At 49.3% G+C, this 15,621-nt stretch overlaps 1 protein-coding gene across 7 annotated transcripts in view; it reads left to right on the top strand.

Moving 5' to 3' along the window:
- The first annotated feature begins 209 nt into the window (after window positions 1-209).
- Window positions 210-15,621, top strand: part of NFASC (neurofascin) — a 200,267-nt gene continuing 184,855 nt past the window's right edge. For 5 of the 7 annotated variants that reach the window (XR_014053852.1, XR_014053853.1, XR_014053851.1 and 2 more), the window contains exon 1: window positions 210-350. Coding sequence is in view for 2 of the 7 variants with exons in the window: in XM_081490941.1 (XP_081347067.1) it covers window positions 10,257-10,276 (20 nt within the window). In the remaining 5 variants the exon portion in view is untranslated. Of the gene's footprint in view, window positions 351-10,198; window positions 10,277-15,621 lie in introns of those variants that run through there. The other 2 variants (XM_081490941.1, XM_081490940.1) reach the window with 2 other exon arrangements.

The raw sequence follows: 15,621 nt of genomic DNA, 5'->3' as shown, positions 1-15,621 counted from the left end.
CCCACCCCCCCTCCCCCCCCCTCCCCCCCACCCCTCCCCCTCCCCTCCCCACCCCTCCCCTCCCCACCCCTCCCCTCCCCACCCCTCCCCACCCCTCCCCTCCCCTCCCCTCCCCTGTCCCCTCCTGTCCTCCCCTCCCCTTCCCCCCCGTCCCGGCGCGCGCAAGGAGGCGCGGGCGCGCGCACGCAGGCGGTCGGGGGCGCGCCGGCCGCCGGGGGCGCGCACGGGCCGCGCTCTGCCCTAATGCGGCGGCGGGCGGCGAGCGGCGCTGCGGGGGACGCCGGGCGAGCGGCGGCGCGGGCGGCGGACAGCGCCGACTGCACCCGGGGTCGAAGCCCCAGCCCTAGCAGGTAGGCACGCGAGGACACCGGAGATGGGCTGCGGGTGGAACGGGGTCGTGGAGGCCCGTCCAGTGCCGTCTCCTTGCTCCCTCCCTTCTCTGCCTGTCTCCATCCCTCATCACGGCCCATCCCCGCCTTCCACGCCCCGACCTCTCTCTCCACCCCGACCTCCTTCCCCACGCCGCCACCAGCCCGAGCCCCACGTCTGCGCTGGGACCCTGCCCCACCCGGCCCCCTGCCCCCAGCCGCCCGCACGCCTTTGCTCTTTGGCCTCCTCCCCTCCCCCTCCCCACCCTCCGTCTCTTCCCCTGTCCTTCCGTCCCCGCCGCAACCCGAGCTCTCCCCTGACCTGTTTACCTCGCACCCCACTTTGTGCGACCCCGTCCCTTCTGTTTTCCCTTCCCCGCACACCCACCTCTCTCCTGCGCTTCCTGCGCCGGTCCCCGGTTCGTGCCCCCGTCCCTCCGTGCGCGTCTCTCCATCAGCTCCCTCGCAGTTTCTGTGCTCCCCGCGTCCCTTCTGCAGACTGGGCCCAGCCCTTTCCCAGCTGCCTCCTGGTGTCCGCCTCCGCCGTCTCCAGAACCCTGTCTTCTCCCCTTTGGCTGTTACCTGGCGAGCCACCCATCTCCTTCCCCACCTGCCCTTGCTGGTGCTGTTTGTAGCCACACAGACTTGTCCCAAGCCCCCTCACCTGCCGCCGGGCCCTCCTTGACCTGCCGCCAGGCCCTTCTTCGCTGCTTGGGGAGGCCTAGGACTCTGAAGGCCCTGTGTACTCACTGTGGCAGAATCCACTTATACCCCTTTCTGCATGTTTGATCCTATTCATGGCTCCGGGGTGGGGGAGGGCAAAGGATGCTGCGTGTTATTAGGCCTCTCTTATGTTCCTCTTCACCCACTCTCTTCCTCTAGCTGTTCAGGTTTGTTTCCTAGATGGATGGGGGTGGGGGGGGGAGGAGGTATTAAGCTTAGGAAAACTAGGAAGGAGGAGAGGCAGAATCCAAAGAAATGGCTTCGCAGCCTCTTCCTGGTCTTGATCTGAGCCCTGCGATGCAAAGGCCTGGATGAGGAGCCTCCCTGGAGGGCTGGAAAATTTCGGATTTTAGAAAGGATTCTTTCTCAGCCTCCAAGTCAGCACTTTGGCATCGAGAGCTGTCATGAGTGTGGCCCATGGGCTGGGCTGAGTGGGCAGAGTGCTGAATCACCTAGACTCTGGTCCCCATGGCAGTCCCTCTCTTGCCCTGAGCTGGGTTCTGTTCCTCATTCCTTACTTGGCATTTGGCAGTGGTGTGTGTGTATGTTGGGCAGAGATGCCTCCTTCCTCAGTGCAAAGGAGTGGATGACGATGTCCCTTTTCTGCCTGTCTGTCTCCCTGGCATGAGGGCCCGGTGTGTATTATCTACCCTTGGAACTCGGATGAGCCCTTGCTGGGCCCTAATCATGTCTCTGGCAAGGGCAGACCACAGGGCTTGGAGACCTGGGTGAGCAGGAAGTGGATTTTTCATCTAGAGCTGGAGACCGGCAGCTTCACAACCCATTGAACTTGAAACATAAGTAAGAGAAGCCCAGGGAAAACGTGTGTAGAGACCTTGGGGACTGGTCATGCCAGCTGGAGGAGCAGAGGAAGGAGGAGGGCAGGCACCTGTCTCCCCCTGGTTTGGGGGTGATTGGATTTGGTGGCTTTGCATTGCAGGAAGATTTAAAGAAGATAGGGGTGGGATCTGCTCTGCATCTAATAATTCTACTTTTTGTCCCGACAGAACTGGCACTTCAGAGGGAGTAATTTCTTCCTCTCGTGTTTAGATTCAGCTGAAGGTGTGTGTGCGTGCGTGTGTGTAGAAAGAAAGAGAAAGAGCGCAAAGAGAATGAGAATGAATAACACAAATGAGGAAAGAGAATGACTTACACTTGGCCCAGAAATTGTGTTTGGCACCGTGAACCAGGCAATGGCAGCCCAATTCCTGCCCTGGGGACCTCAGCTAAAATCCCAAGGCTTAAACTGGAAGTTGAGAGCAAATTGCTGGTGGATCCTGCCCCTTCTCCACAAGGCTCCTTCACTCTAGAAATGAGAGTGGACTCCTTCAGCTCATGAGCAGCGTCTCTGAATGGGCTGACACAGGCAGGGCCCAGCTAGGGGCTGGGGGTTGAGTGTGCTGCTGGGAGACTGGCTGTCCTCTGCTTTGTCAGTCTTCCGTGTCCCTCCCCTCATGAGTGGGGTGGGGTTGTAGCTTCCCCTGGCATCAGCATTTCCAGGGCTCCCAGCTTTTCCTGCTCCAGGGAGGTGGTATCATCTGGAACCATCTTTGAGAGCTGATTGGATTAAGTTACTGATGTTGAAATGCTTGCTTGGGGCTCAGGTTAAGTGAGGGATTCTGATAATTGTGTATATATCTCCCAGTTATGTGCAGTGAATCTCATCTCTTATCCCTTGTTTGATATCACATGAGGCTATGGCAGGGATAAATTGAGGCACACAGAATGGGAAGCCAGCTCCCTGTAGAGCCAGAGCAAGACCTGTCTAGCTCCCTGTGGGCTGACCCAGGCTGGGCTTACGAGGTCAAGCTGTATCGTTCAGGGGTACATTGAGGAGGTGGCCGGTGTCTGCAGGTTGGGTTCTTGCTTTGGATATCTGATGGTGGGGGCACAGAAGATGCTCCTATTTTTGCAGTGACTGAGAGACAGGATTCCAAGGCTCCTGCTACTTTGTGGTTGCAATGTGTTCCCTTCCCCTGGTGTCGCTCTTCTCTAAGACCATCCAAGAGCTGCGGTGTGAGGATCATCACTTAGTCTTTAGAAAAAGAATTTCTTAGGAAACTAGAAAGAGAGAGGCAGAGAAGCTCAGTCATCAGTCTGTTTGGCTTGGGAGAAGAGGAGGGAAGGAAGTAAGGGGAATTTTATGCCGCTTACATACTTACTTATTCAACAAATGCTAGTTAAATCCTACACTGTGCTATGTGCTGGGATCATAGAGATGGAAAGTAAAACAGGGTCTCTCAGAGCTGCCAGTGTGATGGAAAAGAGAGACGAGTGATCAGACAAATAACACAGATAAACTTGAGTGAGGACATGGGCCAGGGATGATGAACATCTTTCATTCCAGGGGCATTAGCCCCCTCTGCCGCAGCTAGGAAGAGGGCTGGGTTGATGTTGTCAGAATGGGGCCCGGGGCTGGCTTGGAAGTTGAATGTGAGGAAGAAGGTGGTGCAAGATATTACCAGATCCCTCACTCGAGGGGGAAGAGGTGATGTTCTGTGTGCAGCTCAACCCTGCTGGCTGCTGCTGCAGCCTGGTGGGGGATCCCTGGGACAAGACTGAGGCTCCTCAGCTCTCCCATTCTCATTTCTTAAGCACTTGTATTTTAGGGGCAAAGGATGGTCAGAATATGCTTAGAATGTCAGAATGAGCCAGAAGAAAGGGGCCCAGGATCTGCCCTTAGGGAGCTCCTAACTGGTGGAGAGACAGCGAGTACAGATATGTGCTCAGAAACAAGGTGAGTGCAATTACTGTGAGCTCTGACACGGGTGGAAGGACACACGGTCAGGGAGGTCACGGTCAGGTGGGAGTCACCGGAGACATTCAGATAGGAGGGAGGAGGCTGATGGTGACAGAAGGATCCTTAGAAGCTACACTCTTGAGCACAGGTCGCCGTGAACATCCATGCTGAACTGGGAAGGAGGCCAAGGATAAAGACAGCCATCCTCACCTTTCTGAGGAAGCCCCCTCCTCTCTACACATCTGCTTTACCTCATTTCATTGGTGTGTCCTGAGCCTTTGAATATATCCTAGGGCATATCGTTGTATGCCCAGCTAAGCTCCATGTTGGGCATATAAGTTGAGTTGGAGTTACAGAAATGAAAACAAATTAAAGTTCACTACAAGAACTGCTCCACCAGAGGCAGATGGATTCCTGGCCTTGTAGGAGCATGGCTGAGGGGTCCTGGCGGGCAGGAGGACCTGGGATGACTGCACCACCCTGTTTGGATCGACTCCTGCTTTGCCTAGAGCAGCCTGATGCCAGATTTTTGAGCATTAACTCCAGTGCTCAGCTAGGGCTCAGGCCTAGCTGCAAGGGCAGATGTGAAATGCACGTGGCCTGGTCCTTGGGGCTTCAGGGAGGGCTCTGGGAGCTAATGGCTGTGCTGGGTGTTTGAGGAGGCACTTCTCACAGCTTTGCTGATCTGGGGCATTGGTCAGACTGGGCCAACCAGCTTGAGATCTCTTGATCCACCCTCTTTCCTTAGGTCTTGAGACAAGTCAGGAAAAATAAAAGTGGCATAATACAAAAGTGCCACCAAAGTGATATCATATAATTAAGTCTTCAGACCCTGGGCAGTAAGATTTCCAAGGAAAGAGTTATGCCTCAGTGTGGCTTATGGAGTCAGGGAGGTGACAGCATTGTGAAAACTGCTCAGCTTTGGCTTCAGACAGCCCTTCAGTCAAAGCTTGGTTCTTTCACTTACTGGCTGAGGAGCTACAGTCTTGCAGTCTGTAAAATGGGACCGTTAATATGAACTTTGCAGAGCTGTGTTAGGGATTAAATGTGATAAGGCAGAGAAGAATCCAGTACCCTCCCTGGCCAGCAGTAAATACCAAATGCTAACTGTTCTTCACAGGGGGGTGGAAATGGAGCTGAGCCTTGAAAGGTTGGTAGAATTTTAGTAAGGAAAGGAAGATGAGAATTTTCTAGATGAGGGAACCCACCAGGGGTATAAGCAAAAACTTGATGGATTCAGGTTCTCTGGGAAAGAAGTGACATGCCTCACCCTGCCTGCTCTCCCCATTTTCCTGTGGTAGAGCCTTACCAAAAAGAACATCGTCATGAACAGCAGGAGGGGCTTGTTTTACTTCCAGCCCCCTCATTCAGTGCAGTTCAGTTCAGTTGCTCAGTCGTGTCCAATTCTGCGACCCCATGGACTGCAGCACGCCAGGCCTTCCTGTCCATCATGAGCTCCGGAGTTAGCTCAAACTCCTGTCCATCAAGTCAGTGACGCCATCATTAACAGAGCTTCAATATGTTTCTCTCTCTAACACTAGAAGATTGCTGAGAGTTCTCTAGTCCCAGAAGCCTGTGTCTCTGGAATTTATGTCATGGATTAATTTCGTGTCTTGACTTCACTCTCCCAAAAGCCATGCCTTGAAAAAGTTGGAGTGCCTGGAGCCTGTCGTGTCATCCCCTCAGGCCGGCACCATCCCCTCTGACTCTGGAGCTCCCCTCCTCTGGGAAGCAGCTGTCTGAGCATCTGCCTTCTTCACCTGCTCCCCTCACTCTTCCCCTCCCAGACTGGGCCAGCCCCTCCTGAAAGGCCTCCTTGGCAGCCCATCTCCCCAGCATTATGATGCTAATCATGTTGTTAATTTTTCTGAGATGCAGAAAGAAAGCCCCAATCTGTTCTAATGAATTTAATTAGAGAGGGGCTTGGAGGGCTTCAGAACCTCTTACCAGGATCACAATAAACAGAGTTAACAAGATAAACAGCTTGGAATCAGCGGCTCAAGGGTAGGAAGGGAGGATTTCTGACTCAGCCCTAGAATGAGGAAGCCCTTGGCGCTAGAGTTGGAGGAAGGCTGTGTGAGCTGCTGTCCACCGCGTGGGTTCCCTTTTGGGTTCTTTCTGCCTGCCCCATGCAGTCCCATGGACATGGTTGTATATCTAGGTCTGTCCTTGGGTAACAGAAACCTTTGGAGAGGTCTTATTATTCTTATCATCATCACCAAACATTTATTGAACATATGCTATGTGGGTAACAGGTACCACACCATCTTCTGGAGCAAAATGGAGGCTCACAAGACCTTGTCTCCACTCTAATGGAGATAACATATATAAATATATATATATATATATATATATCAGTTCAGTTCAGTTCAGTCGCTTAGTCGTGTCCGACTCTTTGCGACCCCGTGAACCACGGCACGCCAGGCCTCCCTGTCCATCACCAACTCCCTGAGTCCACCCAAACCCATGTCCATCAAGTCGGTGATGCCATCCAGCCATCTCATCCTCTGTTGTCCCCTTCTCCTCCTGCCCCCAGTCTTTCCCAGCATCAGGATCTTTTCCAGTGAGTCAGCTCTTCGCATCAGGTGGCCAAAGTATTCGAGTTTCAGCTTCGACATCAGTCCTTCCAATGAACACCCAGGACTGATCTCCTTTAGGATGGACTGGTTAGATCTCCTTGCAGTCCAAGGGACTCTCAAGAGTCTTCTCCAACACCACAGTTCAAAAGCATCAATTCTTCAGCACTCAGCTTTCTTAGTCGTCCAACTCTCACATCCATACATGACTGCTGGAAAAACCATAGCCTTGACTAGACGGACCTTTGTTAACAAAGTAATGTCTCTGCTTTTTAATATACTATCTAGGTAGGTCATAACTTTCCTTCCAAGGAGTAAGCGTCTTTTAATTTTATGGCTGCAGTCACCATCTGCAGTGATTTTGGAGCCCAGAAAAATAAAGTCAGCCACTGTTTCCACTGTTTCCCCATCTATTTGCCATGAAGTGTTGGGACCAGATGCCATGATTTTAGTTTTCTGAATGTTGAGCTTTAAGCCAACTTTTTCACTCTCCTCTTTCATTTTCATCAAGAGGCTCTTTAGTTCTTCACTTTCTGCCATAAGGGTGGTGTCATCTGCATATCTGAGGTTATTGATATTTCTCCCAGCAATCTTGATTCCAACTTGTGCTTCCTCCAGCCCAGCGTTTCTCATGATGTACTCTGCATATAAGTTAAATAAGCAGGGTGACAATATACAGCCTTGATGCACTCCTTTTCTTATTTGGAACCAGTCTGTTGTTCCATGTCCAGTTCTAACTGTTGCTTCCTGACTTGCATACAGGTTTCTCAAGAGGCAGGTCAGGTGGTCTGGTATTCCCATCTCTTTCAGAATTTTCCACTGTTTATTGTGATCCACACAGTCAAAGGCTTTGGCATAGTCAATAAAGCAGAAATAGATGTTTTTCTGGTACTCTCTTGCTTTTTCGATGATCCATATTCAAATATAAGAAACACTTGCTAATTCCAGACAGGAAATGCTAAAAAGTTGACAGGAGATTAAATTGGGCTTGAATAATCTGGAAAAGCCTCTTGCAAGAGGAAATAATTGAGGTGGATCTTGAAACATCAAGATTTGAAGACTTGATAATCAGAGCTGCTGGAGGACTGTGGATTCAATGGCAGGAATATGCAGGGGTGTTTGTGTCATGATGAATAAATGGCATGGCTTGGGAGGTGGATGCATGTAATTCAGTAGTGAGGAACATATTTGGACCACTGGACTGAGACGTAGTCATAGAGGACCCTAAGTGCTAGAGTCTACTTTTCTAACCTGATTACACGGGGGTCTCACTGCTTTCCCTCTCTGAGCTCTTAGAATGGTCAACTTGAGGAAGAGCTTAGGACAGGATGATGCCTTCATGCTGGGCTCACTTTCTTGGATCCAGTTTAGGCCAACTGGGGTCGATTGACTAGATGGCTAAATTTTGTTCTCAGATCTTGTGACTTTCTGGGATGAGAGTGAATGGCTGGCAGAGCAATTCCAAGGACTTTTCCCAGTGATGAGAGTTCCTTCTTTACTGATGCTGGCCAATTTGCTTTGGCAGTAACACTTTTGCAAGAATTCAGTGGAATCTTCCAGTTCCAGGCTCAGTGAATTTCATAACTAAGAAATTTCATTACTAAGAGTTCTTTGAATGTACGTGTATACAAGTATATGTACGTGTATGTGTGCATTTTGCTCATATTATTGAAATTATTCCAACTGGATTCTCATTCTAATGTGATCTTTATTTGCAATACAAAAGTTTCTAAACACTTCTGGGCCTTAATTTCTCCATGTGCAAGGGGGAAAGAGCCATACCTGTATCCTATTGTATGTGGATCTGTAAGTTGGTGCTTTGAGAACAAGATTTTAAACACAAGGAGGTAATATAACAATCATTTTGAGAAGAAGTAAGATGTTGAGCTGAAATTTTAAGTCAGTTCTCTCTCCCTTTTGGAACCTCTTGACTTGTAAGACCAGTCACAGTTATCTTTGGGGGCACCAACAAAATTATGTTCTTTGTTATTTTCCATAGTCTGTCTGGGCTTATGCATAATTAGTAGTGATGTGTCAGGTATTGGTTGACCTATCCATGGATGTTTGTATGAGAAACATTGTTATAATGCCAGTGTTATAATACCCACTGTGTGGTATTTTTCCACATATTGAAGGTGACGTGTTCTCTGAGGCCACAGGCAATTTTCCTGTGCTGTGACGTAGGAAAGGACAGAAACAGGATCTCTTTCTGATCGTCATCACACACTGAGTGGAAATGAAGCCTTTGTGACTCATGTTGGAAGCTAAACCAGGGTTCTCTAGCTGTTCCCAGCTCTGAGCTGTGCCTTGGTTTTTGTTTTTGTTTTTGTTTTTTTTAACGTAGTGTTCATTGCATCTGCAGTTAGTCTTAGAAGCCTCTATTATGAGCATAGCACACTTCTGGGTGGCAACTTGTTTTGAGAGAATCTTCAACTCATAGACTGTTTGAGATGGTTTCATCTAAGATCATTCATTATTTTATGATCGAAATGTCTAGTTGCTGGCAAAGCTGGGTCTTCCATGTATCAGGACACTGGGAACTTTAAACTCTACATATGAACCTAGTAATTGTACAAGAGCGTATGTAATTAAGTTCCTTAAAGCTTGATCTAAACTAGAAATGCCTTGGTATGACAGAAAAGAGAGGATACCAATGTAGACTAAAGTCCTTTGGGAAGATTTTGAAGAGATACAGGGGCTGATCTGGGTTCCCAAAGATGGGTAGGATTTGAAGAGATAAAGGTAAGTAAATGGGCTAAAGGAGCATAATCAAAGGTTTAGAGGAGGTAAGTGGTCCTCTGGCATTTACTTGGCCAGGCTGGAGCAGTGGAAGGTACAGCTGGCGGGGCCAGCTGGGGCCAGGCTCCAGAGAGTCCTGAATCTTACTAGTTGGTGAGAAGCATTTAAGCTTCTTAGCTGAGCTTGCTCTTGTTCTGAAGACAAGATTGTGGTGTTAGGAGAAGTGAGTGAAATCCCTCCACAGGCAGTGGCGTCTGGGGGGTGTTGTTTCTGAAGGGTGTTTCGGGTATTGGTGGGACTGGAACTTTTCCTTGGCAGGCAGGGAGCTTGTCCGCTGTCCAGGGTGCTGACCTGCCTTCTGAAAGATTTTTCTCCCCAGTGATGCCATGTTAAAAGGTAAAGCCAGGGAATGCTTAGAACCACCCAAAAGGGATCTGGAAAACAGTTCTGGCTAGGACTAGGTAGCATGTGGGATTTTTGGCATCAGATTGGTTTCCAGCATTTGACTTCACAATCTTTGTGATGAAAGCAAAAGTTTGGGTTAGGAGGAACTAGTAATGGCCCTTTTAAGAAGAGACCATGTGTGTGCACATATGCATGTTAAAATGACCCAGTTTTTAGCCTTGTAAATTTTGCCTTAGAGTGTTTGTGTTTACATGAGACTCCCAGCACATTGCCTCTTTCATTGTGAAAAGGTACTCTTTCTACCCAACATTCTGACATGTACCTAAAACCCCTCCAGCACACCTGGATAGAACAACAGAAGTCCCCAGAAGACCCTACTCATCTCTTTAAATGAAACCTCTAGATGTTCAATATTAGTGCTGTCCAATAGAGCCTTCTGTGATGGTGGGACTATTCTGTATCTGCATTGTCCAGCATGGTAACCACTGGCCACATGTAGCTGTTGAGCACTTGAGACATGGCTAATGTGATTGAGAACTAAAATTTTAATTTAATTTAAATATCCTGCACAGCTCTAATGTCAGAATCTTTGCAATTTGCCACTTGCCTTTGCATATTTGTCTCTCATACCCGAATCTCTTTGACTTAGAACAAAAATGGACTTTTGAATGGGATTGAGTTTGACACACTACTGGAGCAAACCTCATGCTGAATCTGAACGGAAGGTCTGTACTTAGCTGTGAGTTTTGCCCTTTTTTGTCACAGTGAGAACAACTATACGTGATGCACTGCGGTTTTCCTTTCAAGGGCAGGGAGAAGGCTCCTTGGATTCTGGCTCTAGTCCCAGGGACCTGATCCGAGACATTTTGGAGCCTTGAATGGGCAAGGAACACAGTGTGTATGGCTCTGACACTTGACTGTGTTGAGATGGGGTACAGATTTTGTACTGTTACGTCAGATGTTTGTGGGCATCCAACAGAGAGAAGTTCCTGGTCTTGATTAATCTGCCTTTCTGACTCTAGGCATCATTTCATCTTGTTTACCTGGTATAGTTGATGTGGTCAGTGATAGAAATACCAGAGGGGAAAACGCTTTAAAATGCCAATCAATAAGCAAGTAATAACAAACTGTCAAAAAACTGGAATAGAAAATTTCCATTGTGTTGTTGTGTGTCCGTGCACAGAGGTCTGTGTAAGCTTATTCTAAATATGTTTGATTTCTTTGAGTCTCCAGTCTTAGGTTTTCTGTGTGTAAGTCTAGTTTCCTAAACCAGAGTGTATGCTTTTTGAAGCCATGCTTTCTAGTTTTCTTACATAGAATCTCAGTTTTCTGATAATAATCCTTAATAAATGCCTGCTTGTGAGTAGCTCTTTGTTAGCTTGGAGCTATGGGTTTGACTCCTAGAAAATGCATGCGCATGAATACAAATAATATTTATCAAACCCCTGCTGGGCATAAGTCTCTGTACTTGGTATTATGGGCAGTGACAAAGGAGGAGCTAGGGAGGGTTGATCTCAGTCTAACAGGAGAGCAAAGGCCAGCACGTGAGAAAAATTGTACACACACACAACTGATGGAAACAAAGACTGAAGTGGCAGCAGGGATGCAGAGCTGGGGGAGGGGTGCAGGATGCTGGAAGGGTCATTCTGTGTGTGTGTCTCTGTCTGGCCTTCTCTTGAGGATTCCCTCCTTCACAGGGCTTAGCCGGTACCAGCCACCCCGTGCCTGCAGAGACAGAGCTGCCTTTATGGTGGGTCAGGCCGCTCACTGTCTCTCTGAGGCTGGGCTGAGGCACCGCTGTCCTGATCTTGCCTCTTCTGTGGTGGAGACGCTCCGGCGGGGGGAGGGGGAGGGGGGAGAAGACTGTGTGCAAGGGGAAGAAACTCCTTTTTCTTCTTGTCATTGAACCGGTGGCAGGGTCCTGCTCTCAGATTCCCTCCTGCTCCCCGAGGGGCTTTCTGAGACTCCTGTGGCTCTGGACTGTGGTGCAGCGTCGTGCAGGCTCAGGTGTGACTCTGCGGGGACAGGAGGTGCAGAGCTGAGTGACGCGGCTCCCCACGGTCACCCCATCTCTCCTCTTGGGGGATGTGCCCTGCCTGGTGGTGAGCAGGTGGGCTATATCTCTCAGCTGGGAGGGCCTTCTCTGATTGACTCCCAGGACGGAGCCTGCCCTTACCCATCCTTCACACACCCGTGAGTCCCTGGGGATCTTGTTAAAGTACGGGGCAGAATCAGTGGGTTTGGACTGGGCCTGAGCATCTGCATTTCCGACAAGCTCCGAAGTAGGGCAGGTACTGCTCGTCAGCAAACCGCACTGATTGGCAGTGCCCCGCACATGTGTTCTCAACCTGGCAATGAGTTAGCTTCACCGGGAGAGATGTTTAAATGTGCTGATGCTGGGACCCACTCGATGCCAAATAAGTCACCATCCCTAAGAGTTGAACCTCAGCATGGGAATGTTTCCATTTCCTCTTGGTAATTTGTAACTTTACTTACTTCTTTATTTTTGGCTGTGCTGGGTCTTCACTGCCACATGGGCGTTTCTCCAGTTGGGGCCGGCGGGGGCCTCCCCTTGCTGTAGCACATGGGCCTCTCACTGCAGTGGCCTCTCGTTACAGAGCACCGGCTCTAGGCACACGGATGTCAGCGGCTGTGGTGGAAGGGCGCAGTTGCAGTTCCCTGGCTCTAGAGCACAGGCACATGGGCTCAGCTCATCTGAGGCATGAGGGATCTTCTCAGACCGGAGACGAAATCCATGTCCTCTGCCCTGGCAGGTGGATTCTTTACACTGAGCCACCAGGGAAACCCCTTGCTGATTCTAATGTACAACCCAGGCTGAGAACCACTGGCTCTCTGTATGGGTTTCCTCCTCCTTGGATCTCCTTTGCACCTGGCTGTTCCTTTCTTAGCCCACGAGCTGAGAAGTGCCTTGAGGGCGCAGAACATCTTACCCACCAGCCTTGCCCACAGCCATCCTCAGTCAGCTTACGGGTGGTCAGCTCGGCTGGCCGTATCCTGCTAACCACTGCTCCCAGAGGCGTACCACCAGCCGTGAGGGGTAGAAGGCTGTGGCTGGCATAGGGCAGGCTGGTGCTGCTCCTGGAGCCAGTCAAAGTGGGCCTCCAGTCCTGCATTCAGGCCCAGAACAGAGTAGACTTACAAGAAGTAAATAGTAAATGGATGATTATTCTAGTATCAGCTGGCAGAAAGGTCACTGGGTTAGGGATCTGAAGGCCAGATGGATCAGGGCTCTAAAGGGACTAGAACAAGTTATTTAACCTTCTCTAGCTTTAATTTTCTCAGTTGTGAGATGGGGATAATAATACCTACCTAATAGGACTATATATATAGGAAAAGGTTCTCTATAAATGCCGTTGTGCATTTAAGCAGTTGTGTTTGTGTAAGGATTCGTTTAAAAAGTGGCTGGCTGAGCTGTAGGTACTGGTCTTCCAGCCCTTGTCAGAAGACCCTCCCTGGTCCCACCGTGCGTGCCTCTGTCCACAGGACAGCCAGGGGCAGATGCTTGGCTTTTGTCAATTCATTGATCCATCACAGCCTTGGACTGGATACTTATACCCATCACTTGGAAGAATAGGGGCTCAGAATGGGCCCAAAGTAAGATATCTCTAAGTGGCAAAGCTGGGATTGAATGATTCCAAAGTCTCCTACTCCTGGCTCGTTACCCAATGGACAACTCTGAATTCCAATATGGGCTGATGGTCCCTTGTCTGAGAAGTTTCCATATCTGAGAGTCACTTGTATTGAAGAATGAGATAAAAGTCTGGGAACACAGAAACTCCAGTCTTCTGTTAGGAAATGTTAGGGTCTGATGGCCCTGGAGCCTTCTGAGTCATGACTGACACGGTACTGTAGCACCACTGCTCTGAGGCTTCATCAGGACCAGGGGTGGAAGCTACGACCCCTTCCCCATAGAGGAATCGCCATCTGCCCCTGTGGTCCCCTCTCTGCTTGATGGAGCCTCTGAACCCAGCTCTCATCTGTTTTGCCTGTCTAGGTTTACCTTTCATTCTGGGTCTATACTCTAAGAAAATGGGAACCTGAAAGGGGACATTCCCGGGAGCCTCCTTCATCCACTGGTGTAACATCAACAGATTGTTTTCATCACCTGGTGCCCATGCTCCCATCCTGCAGTGTATGTTGGGGGGTCTTCTCCAATAGACCCAGCATGGAGAGGAGATCCAATGTCTGTTGTCCTCCTGTCCGCCTCTGTAACTTCAGGAATGCCATTATTACAAGGACGCATCCTGGCAGAAGTTATCCTGGCTAAGCTGTTTAGTAAAAGAGAGAGGAGGGCTGTCTTCATGATCTGACCAGTTATGGAAGGATCTACCTAGTCCAGGTGCTTATCTGTCTTTACTTGGAGTTGGAAGAGTTCTTTAATTAAAGACCTTATCAGGTATTAGCTGAGACTAATGGAATCCATACTTAGAGAACCAAAAAAAAAAAAATTTGACTGTAGGATGGGAATTTCCTCTCCTGTATATCTGGGTAGGAAACTCAGGCATGACTGTACATGTGCTACAAATATCCCATGTTGTGGCTTTTGCTATAAATTTCTAATGCTCCTCACTGAGAAATGACTAACTCTCTTTTCATATATCTGGTCCACATTCATCTTCTTGCTGTGTTCCAATTTGATTTTTTTCTCTCGTGCATTCCATGCAATTCTGTGCTGAGATACTGCTTTCCTGTTTCAAAGCCAGTATTATAACATCCAGACCTCTCTTAAACTTTGTTTATGAATTGTTCAGTGTTTACTTTTAAGTACAGAGTATTTATCCATTGTGTTGCTTCAATATTTTCTCTGCTAGATCTCCGTTTTATATTCCGGCTTTTCTTTTTCTCTGAGTCTCCCTAGGGCTTTCTGTTTCTGAGAGCTCTGTTTTCTGTCTCTGGTTGTGCACGGTCAGCATATGCTGCCCCTCTGATAAGAATAAGGACTTCCGGTTAGGCTTGGACTAAAAATGAATCCCCTATCACCCACAAGAACTGATGCTTTTGAACTGTGGTATTGGAGAAGACTCTTGAGAGTCCCTTGGACTGCAAGGAGATCCAACCAGTCCATCCAAAGGAAATCAGTCCTGACTATTCGTTGGAAGGACTGATGCTGAAGCTGAAACTCCAGTACTTTGGCCACCTGAGGAGAAGAGCTGACTCCTTGGAAAAGACGCTGATGCTAGGAAAGATTGAAGGCGGGAGGAGAAGGGGACGACAGAGGATGGGATGGTTGGATGGCATCACCAACTCAATGGACATGAGTTTGAGTAAGCTCCAGGAGTTGGTGATGGACAGGGAAGCCTGGCGTGCTGCAGTCCATGGGTTCGAAAAGAGTCAGACACAACTGAGTGACTGAGCTGAACTGACTGATCACCCAGAAGCTTGGCCACCCACAGCCTATCTGTGTGGCACTGTTAAATACCGTATCTGACTTAGAGGTCTGGGGTCTTAGTACTGTAATCTTTTTCACTCTCCCGGACTGGGGTATTCCAGCACAACCCGTCCTGGGTAGTGTAGGGATCAATATGAGCCACCTGGGCTCTGGGGCTTGGGTGGGTTTGGCCGGTGGCCTCAGGTCTCTGGCTCTTGTCCTTCTTCATCTGGCTGCCTTCACGCAGTGGGGGCCTTCATGATGCACTGACAGATGTAGAATGTGCAGGTTAGGGAAGTTCAGTTCAGTTCAGTCGCTCAGTCGTGTCGGACTCTTTGCGACCCCATGGACTGCAACACGCCAGGCTTCCCTGTCCCTCGCCAACTCCTGGAGCTTACTCAAACTCATGTCCACTGAGTCGGTGATGCCATCCAACCATCTCATCCTCTGTCATCCCCTTCTCCTCCCGCCTTCAATCTTTCCCAGCATCACGGCCTTTTCCAAGGAGTCAGTTCTTCACATCAGGTGGCCAAAGTATTGGAGCTTCAGCTTCAGCATCAGTCCTTCCAAAGAATATTCAGGACTGATTTCCTTTAGGACAGATTGGTTGGGTCTCCTTCCAAGGGACTCTCAAGAGTCTTCTCCAACACCACAGTTCAAAAGCGTCAATTCTTCGGCACT

This window comes from Giraffa tippelskirchi, chromosome 5 (assembly GCF_054371585.1).
Source record: "Giraffa tippelskirchi isolate mGirTip1 chromosome 5, T2T-mGirTip1v1.2.pri, whole genome shotgun sequence".
NCBI lineage: Eukaryota > Metazoa > Chordata > Mammalia > Artiodactyla > Giraffidae > Giraffa > Giraffa tippelskirchi.
Note: the sequence above shows the minus strand (reverse complement) of the source record. Positions and strands in the feature narration are given on the sequence as shown.